Source organism: Alosa sapidissima, chromosome 15 (assembly GCF_018492685.1).
Source record: "Alosa sapidissima isolate fAloSap1 chromosome 15, fAloSap1.pri, whole genome shotgun sequence".
NCBI classification, from domain to species: Eukaryota; Metazoa; Chordata; class Actinopteri; order Clupeiformes; family Clupeidae; genus Alosa; species Alosa sapidissima.
Window position 1 is genome coordinate 30,650,236 of NC_055971.1, and position 8,843 is coordinate 30,659,078.

At 47.4% G+C, this 8,843-nt stretch overlaps 1 protein-coding gene across 1 annotated transcript; it reads left to right on the plus strand.

Moving 5' to 3' along the window:
- The first annotated feature begins 754 nt into the window (after positions 1-754).
- LOC121683488 (vicilin-like seed storage protein At2g18540) lies at positions 755-8,571 on the plus strand. Its single transcript, XM_042063117.1, has 7 exons — positions 755-1,158; positions 5,143-5,171; positions 5,454-5,532; positions 6,212-6,289; positions 7,657-8,117; positions 8,178-8,507; positions 8,545-8,571. Exons 1-7 carry the CDS (start codon positions 1,113-1,115, stop codon positions 8,569-8,571), a joined length of 1,050 nt encoding a protein of 349 aa, XP_041919051.1. The 5' UTR covers positions 755-1,112.
- Positions 8,572-8,843: the final 272 nt, after the last annotated feature.

The following is an 8,843-nucleotide window of genomic DNA, read 5'->3' on the forward strand; positions in this document are numbered from 1 at the left end:
ATTGTGATGTTATGATGATGATTCTATTGTAATTCCCATATCATAGACAGAGATAAAAGAAAGACCTGTATCAGTGTGCACTTGTGAAATAGTATAAGTATATATACTCTTTTGATCCCGTGAGGGAAATGTCCTCTATTCAAACAGAACAAACAGTGTGTTGACCATATACAGTGACTGAATGAGACAAGTGTAGTTGACCATATACAGTGACTGAATGAGAGTGTAGTTGACCATATACAGTGACTGAATGAGAGTGTAGTTGACCATATACAGTGACTGAATGAGACAAGGTGTAGTTGTCAAACCTTAAAAGCAAAGCAGATAACTGGACAAATATGACAAATATTGCTGGGGACATCTATGGGTCATCAGAGAGCAGGCCTATTATATGAGATATCAAAACACATGGGGGGGCTACGTCTGTGAATACTTTGTTGTAGGCTAATTCAATACTTTTTTTTATAATGTGTCCGTTTCATAGGCTAAAATAGGCCCACATCAACAACAGTCCTGCAGTCCACTAAAAAAAGATAATGGTAATGATCACATGACACAAGCACCACCATACACCTGCGCAATGTAAGGATTAAGCTACAGGCTGACACTAATATTAGGTTTCAAATTGTTTGTGTATGCTACAATGTAACTTAATAACAGTTACTAAGCCTTTAATAACAGTTACTAAGTATTGTTATTATGTAAAGTCAAAATATACTCATCTTAATGTGTCCTAGAAAACAAGTAGGCCTACTGGACGTAATGAGGACGCTGTGTCGTGCGCGCGCCCTGCCAGGAACGTGTGTGGAATAACGGAGCACGCCACCGGTAAAGAACGGAAATTCATCTCTCCTAACCATATACCTGTGCTCTTGGAATAGACTGTCTCATCAACAGAAAAATACCTCCACTAGGACGGAAGTGGGGTTATGCTTTGCGCTCATATTTATTCACATGTTACCGTCGAGTGACGTTGTTTGATTGTAGCGATCTTCATATTCCCCTGTGCTGTGCGAACTCCTACGCTACGCCGTAGCGTTTTCCCCTCCTCCGGCGACTGGTACTCTGAAGCTCCGTATCTCAAGGTTACTACTGTGCTTTTGAAGGTCTTGATGGGGGCACTGTTTTTTGCGACGATTCTCTGGACACTCACTGGAGGTAAGTGAAGGTGCACAGAGGAAAAGATCACTGTTGGTCGTCAGAATAACAACATACCAGCCATGGTGACAGCATGTAAATAACGAGAGTGGTCACTAGGCATTTCATGATACACAATGTATATAGATCTTTTTTCACATATGTTTTTCCTATACTAGCTGTGCAAATACGTAGAGACAGATCATTTATTCAGCCTACAACAAAAACGCCATTTGTGTATTTCTCATTTGTAAGGGTAAGGATATCCAGGGGTTGTGTTGAAATAGTGATGGGGGTTGTTTTGGCTTCAGTGGCTTCAATCAATTTAGCATCAATAAAACTTACGTATGGAGCTATATAGCTGTCCGATTTCCGATCACTAAAACAGGGAACAGATTACATAACATGCTGTGTGCTATCTCCTATAAATCTGTTCAGTATTATCGAGGAACTTTCTAGAGCCGGCAGGTTTATTTAGCCTACATATAATCTGAGATGTCTATTACATGTTTAAAATGGTTAATAGCACAGCGTTCTCTCCTTAATACGAAGTAAGTGGTGGTTGAGGTGGGTTCTATAGTCCGACGGGTTCACCTAAGGTGATGCAAAACCAGGGCCACCTAATCTCGTCCACGGATTATTTGGCCGCGCACAGGTGACAGTCAATGCGCACGAGTGCTCGGTTAAATAACTCACAGTAGGCTACTGTAGACTTTATAAACCGGGACATGTGTAAGAGTTGTTTTACTTTCCATGCGTCCATAATAGGGACCTTACTTATGTACTGTAGGCTGTGGAGTACAAATGTATGCCCTCCCCTTATTGTTTATTGTTGTTATTTAATTTGGCACGGACTTTAATCTAGCCCCTGTATCAACTGTCCATCTGTCCATCTATCTGCGTGGTTGTTGTTGAACTTTACTTCTAAGCAGGCTAGATTTATCCCTAAGGATGGCCAGGGTGCACGTGTTGAGTTCTTTCTCTCCCCACATTAGGTCCTTAGTGCTCTCTGCCTCCCATGTACTTGCCAGGTGAGTCCAAGCCAGTAAGCAGGGGATTGCAGATTAGGCCGCCGATGCGTGGCAACAGCAGTTGACCAGGGTGAACTATTATCACCCTGCACAGCATGGGGCCCTGCTAACAAGAACAGACAGTGATCAATTATCCCTCTCCACAGGGCTTGGTCATTTCCTCTGGCACTCAAAACATCATTTCATTCCTGCCCTCTGAAAGGCCATGCTGTCCAGGTCTGGTATGGTAGCAGTGCGCCACAGGAGAGAGAGAGAGAGACAGAGAGAGAGAGGGAGAGAGACAGAGAGACAGAAAAATGAAGAACCTGTTACACCAGAGACCTCCATTTAAACACTTGATTTAATAAAATGATCAATTACCCCCTTAAAGCAACATAAGGTCACAATTTATATTAAACAGTTCTTGCAGTCTGTGTGTGTGTGTGTGTGTATGTGCATGTGTGTGTGTGTGTCTGCGTGCGTGCGTGTGTGTGTGTGTGTGTTGATATTTTGTAATTACATAAAAGATGGCTTATGTTTAAAGTTGAGATAGGGGTAGAGAAGTGGGTTTGGTGTTATGTAAGTAGAACATTAAACTGCTGGCACACCTACTGTAATCATTAGTGTGTTACATTGTACTTAATAGTGCAATTACCACATACCATGGGCTGTGTAATATGAACTGCTACTACACATAAGTGAGCTTAAAGAGGTGCCTAGCCGGAAGCGCTCCAGGGGAAGGATTTGAAGCATCTTTTTAATTGGCTGCGGTCCATTTAAAGACTCTCTGGCCGTAAGCCATTAAAGGCTCTCACTCTGTGGGCTGACTGGTTCACAAGCTCTCAAGGCAGAGAACAGGTCATGCTGGTTTGCATGTAGCTGCGGTAGCTGAGGGCCTTTTCCACTTCTCAATCCTGCTCGCGCCCCTTGCAGGAAAGACGTTCATGTCACACCTTCTGCTCTGTGAGGTGCTCAAAATGTTGCACAACAGGGGGTGTCCAAGCCTGTTGGGAAGCCAAAAGGAGTACAAGCTGAATAGAAAGTGTTCTTCTAAGGGCCTGTCCACACGGAGACGCTTTTTAGGTTAAACGCAGAGGTTTTGCTTCGTCTTGGCCGAGTGTCCAAATGAATCCTGTAAACGCACTGCCCGAAACCGCACTTTGCTGAAACCTTGTCCCAGAGTGGAGAAATCTGAAACCGTAGCCCGTTTGAGTTCGTTTAGACAGCCAAACCGCACATCCTGCTTGCGTATCGATGATGTCATCGCCACACCTCAGCTGCCCTGGACTTGCACTTATAGTATTGCCTAACAATACTAGTTTTCATACATGACATTACCTACGATTACACTCCGTTAAGATAAATATCACAACTGATGCTGCGCAGCGCCGATAGCTTATGACTTGGTGGACTGAACACTGTTTTTCCCGGTGTTTTTTATGCATTCTAGCTACTGTCAGTGACGCGAGAGAACTTAAGTTATTAGGAAAGTGCGGTGTAAGTTTAGGCTACATTAATTTGTGCGTAGTGCCAGTGTCATTCATTTATTTTACATGTCTTACAACATATATACATGCATTCACAGTCGAGTGAAATCAGATATAAGCATACAAAGACGCTTAGAACTCACGTTAAGCCGATGGTAGCACACTGAATGCGAATGCACGATTTGATGCAGGCAAAAGTATTGACTGTTACTAATGAAGGTTTTATAGCAATGTTATAAATGTGGCGACAGAATAGCCTAGAACTTGGGTAAGCCTTGCGTTTAGTAGCCTAATTGCGGTGATAGCCAAAACTAATGTGAATCACGGACTATCCTACAACCAAAGAAAGTAAAGGTGATTAGTAGGCCTACCTGCGTTAGCCAAATAAAGGACGGGACTGCACCCTTCACAAACCGTAAAATAAAGTTTATTAGTACTACAGTTGACAGTTCACCATCAGTCCACACAAACAATTCTGGTTTCCTTGCACTAGCCATTTTGTCATAGCCTATTCTGTCTGTTTGTAAAGCACAAACTTTGGTCAATTTCTGTAAAGAAACAGTGCCACCTATAGGCCTGGGGTATGAAGTAACGTGTTGAGTCGTGTTGAGATGGGTCCGTTTGGACGCAAATATTCTTGATGCGGTTTCAGGGAAGACGGAGGAAAAAAAGATTGGTTTGGTACGTGTGGACTAGCCCTAAACTCTCCTACTGTGTGACAACAGTGTTATTAGGAAGTGCACTTCATGGGTGCAAGGGTGCTAGCACTGGGAGGAGGCTACTGCTGTGTTAGGTCTAAGGTGTGTGTGTGTGTGTGTGTGTGTGTGTGTGTGTGTGTGCGTGTGCGTGGGATTGTGTGTGTGTGTGTGGGCGGGGGAGTGTGTGGGAGTGTATGTGTGTGTGTGTACGTGCATGGGATTGTGTGTGTGTGTGTGGGGGGGGGGGTTGTGTGTGGGAGTGTATGTGTGTGTGTGCGTGGGATTGTGTGTGTGTGTGTGGGCGGGGGAGTGTGTGGGAGTGTATGTGTGTGTGTGTGCGTGCATGGGATTGTGTGTGTGTGGGGGGGGGGGGGGGGGGGGGGTTGTGTGTGGGAGTGTATGTGTGTGTGTGTGTGTGTGTGTGTGTGCGTGCGTGGGATTGTGTGTGTGTGTGTGGGCGGGGGAGTGTGTGGGAGTGTATGTGTGTGTGTGTGCGTGCATGGGATTGTGTGTGTGTGTGTGTGGGGGGGGGGGGTTGTGTGTGGGAGTGTATGTGTGTGTATGTGTGTGTGTGTTTGCGTGTGTGTGTGTGTGTGTGTGGGGGGGGGGGGGGGGGTTGTGTGTGGGAGTTTATGTGTGTGTGTGTGTGTATGTGTGTGTGTGTGTGTGTGCGTGCGTGCTCGTGTGTGTGTGTGTGGGATTGTGTGTGTGTGTGTGTGTGGAGGGGGTTGTGTGTGTGTGTGTGTGTGTGTGTGGGAGATTAAAATCTGGTTCCACCTCATGTCCCTCTCTTGTTCTCTCCCTCCACAGTGGGATGCCTGCCCCTGCAAATCGGGAAGGTCAGACTCAGAATTGTATTATTTGTTGTTGTTGTTGTTTTCAAGTGTAAGAGCCTTATGTAATGGTGCTAGCTTGTGGGTTTGTGTGATGTGATTGTTTTACTTTGTTTTCATTTTGATTTAGCACTATTTCCCATCTGTTCTTTTGCATTGATTTGTTTTCTCAAAAGTTGGCTAAGTCATTCTTATGCACGATTAATTTACGTATGGTGCTCTCTCTCTCTCTCTCTCTTTTTCTGTCTATGTGTGTGTGTGTGTGTGTGTGATTGTATGTGTCCTCAGGCTACTGACTGTGTCCAGAAGGACTCTGTGAGCAGCAGTGTGGGTGGGCCACATCCTCCATGTGATGAGCAAATGATAGGTGACATCTCCAGTCCTCTCTTCCTCCCCTCCTCACGGGGGCGCTGTGCACATAACCACATCCAGAATTACACGCCATCCTCACAACACTGAAGAAACATTACAAATCCTCCATATATGTTTGCAGCTGACTACTGGGTTTGCGATTCTGTGTGTCTTTGAAGTTATTTATATGGTACTGGTGAGGCAAACTGTTGGAAGCGTCCTGCATAGTTTTGAGAACATATTTTAAGATCGGCAACAACATTTTCTTATGAAAGTGATGTATGGGTAGCAAATATGGCTATTGCTTACATCCTCACTTTACAGTATTCTTTCAAACATGTTTATAACATTTTCACATGAACTGCTACTGTAAGTATTCATAGTAACGGCCCATTGGGTCTCCTGGTGTTTGTGCATCTGCAGTGGCACTGGAGGAGGCTTGTATTCATAGTAATGGCCCATGGGGTGTCCTGGTGTTTGTGCATCTGCAGTGGCACTGGAGGAGGCTTGTATTCATAGTAATGGCCCATGGGGTGTCCTGGTGTTTGTGCATCTGCAGTGGCACTGGAGGAGGCTTGTATTCATAGTAATGGCCCATGGGGTGTCCTGGTGTTTGTGCATCTGCAGTGGCACTGGAGGAGGCTTGTATTCATAGTAATGGCCCATGGGGTGTCCTGGTGTTTGTGCATCTGCAGTGGCACTGGAGGAGGCTCTGACCGCTGAGCAGAGGCACGAGGGTCTGCTGATGGAACTCCAGGAGCTGGCTGAGGAAGGTAAGTAAAGAGACTGGCTGTGTGTGTGTGTGTGTGTGTGTGTGTGTGTGTGTGTGTGTGTGTGTGTGTGTGTGTGTGTGTGTGTGTGATGTGCCTGTGTGTGTGTGTGTGTGTGTGTGTGTGGGCGTGTGTATGTGTGATGTGCCTGTGTGTATGTGTGTGTGTGTAAACGGATGCCAGCTAGCCATGTGCGTGTGTGTGTGTGTGTGTGTGTGGGCGTGTGTGTGTGTGATGTGCCTGTGTGTGTCTGTAACTACATGCAGCAGAGAAACTCTGCTTTGGACATTAGTACTAAACAGGTGCCTAGTTGCAGCACTAAGATCGGCCTTTAAACAAGCCTTGCCCAGCGGCCACGTCTACAAACAACAGCGGCAAACCCATGACCCTGTCCCGTAAACACCGTCACTGGGCGGCAAACCCATGACCCTGTCCCGCAAACACCGTCACTGGGCGGCAAACCCATGATCCTGTCCCGCAAACACCGTCACTGGGTGGCAAACCCATGATCCTGTCCCGCAAACACCGTCACTGGGTGGCAAACTAATGACCCTGTCCCGCAAACACCGTCACTGGGTGGCAAACTAATGACCCTGTCCCGCAAACACCGTCACCGGGCACTGAGGATGCCCCTTTGGAATTCAACAACTTTGTGTGCCAACTTCAAAGTCAGGAATGAAAAAAGTTAGAGATCCACAAGTTCAAGATATATTTCCAAAAAATATGCATACTTACAAACACTCGCGTATAATACTAGACTGGTTCAACAGCTCTGATGATGTGTTTTGTAACATCCCTACCACCCCTGATGTTGTGCTCTTGGATACAGATAGAAAGGGGATGTTAGAAATAGGTCTATGATCTCTATATGGTCATAAAAAAAATGACTAAATGCCAACCCCTCCTTGCAAAGATCAGTGACCTAGGGTATGCATGTAAGTTTGTGGCTTTGATATTTGGCAGCCTGGGACATGTCCACAAACGGACTGTCAGTGGACTAAGACTGGCAGGGCTATCGAAAGGAAAGTCTAAACAGCTGGCAAAATTCTGCTCCATATCAGCTGTGATAGGCAGCCTTGCTGTGTGGAGTAGGTGATTATGCCTTGAATGTCAAAGCTGTGTTATCTCTGAGAACATTTGAATCCTTTCTGTAAAGAAATTTGATTGGCGGATTCAAATAAAGAAATTAAATGTGTGTGCATGTGGTGTGCCTGTGGTGTGTGTGTGTGTGTGTGTGTGTGCATGTACATGTGTGTGTTTATATGTATGTGTGTGTGTGTGTGTATGTGTGTACGTGTGTGTGATGTGCAAGTGTGTGTATATGCATGTGTGTGTGTGTTGTTGTTTGTGATTTTGTTGTTGTTTTCCAGAGAGACAGAGGCAAAGGGATTACGTGCGTGAGCTGGAGGAGAGCAAGAAGAGCACGGCACGGAGGTACAGCGAGCTGGACCAGGACGACCAGGACGACTTCAACGAGGACGAGGACGACCTCGGCAACGGCCTCTCCATGGACGAACCATTCGAGGAGGAGGAGGATGATGATGAGGAGGAGGAGGTGGAGGAAGATGGCGGCGAGAAGAGGAGCGATGATGGGGGGGTGATGGAGGAACCGCGTCTGGAAGCAGGCGGAAGCCACGTGGACGTAGCGGAGGAGGAAGAGAAGGCCCGCCAGCTGGAGGAGCTGCTGGCCGAGGAGATCCGCAAGAAGGACAAGGCGCAGGACAAGGACCAGGAGCTGGAGGAACTCCTGCGGGAGCTGAAGAAGAAGAGGTATGAAGCGGCCAAGGAGCGCAAGGAGCGTAAGGAGAAGCCCGAGGAGGCGGAGGAGGGGGTGGAGGAGGAGGAGGAGGAGGAGGTGAAGAAAAGCAAGGGGAAAGAGTCGGAGGAGGAGGAGGAGGAGAAGGAGAGGAAGGTGAGGAAGGGCCAGGCGGAGAAGCTGGAGGACATGGAGAGGAAGAGGAGTGAGGAGAGGAGGAAGAACGAGGTGGAGCTGATGGTGGAGAAGGAGAAGGTGGAAAGGGAGCTCAAGCAGCTCCTGGAGGAGCAGAAGGACACCACCAAGGCCTGGGACAAGGAGAAGGAGAGGGAGGAGAAGGAGGAGGAGCTGCAGGAGCTGCTCAGGAAGATGAAGCGCATGCAGGAGGAGGAGGAGACGCAGGGGAAGAAGGAGAGCGCGAGCAGAGGAAAGACAGAGGAGGAGGAGGAGGAGGAGGAGGAGGAGGTGAAGGACGCAAAGGAAGGAGCGAAGGCCGAGGCAGAGGAGGAGAAGAAGACAGAGGTGGTAGAAAGCAAGGGGGGGAAGGCGGCCGCGGCGGAGGTGGAGGTGGTGGGAGGGGAGGTGGAGTTGAGGGAGGCGCAGCAGAAGAGGGTGATGGAGAACGCCAGCGACGAGGCCACCCGGCAGTTCGACAGGGAGCACTATGAAGACGAGGACGAGGTGGTCGACGACGACGATGATGAGGAGGAAGAGGAGGAGGATGAAGATGTAGGAGATGAGGAAGAGGAGGATGAGGTGAGTTTGACATGTGGAGCTAACGGATAACCCACCTTGCTTCCT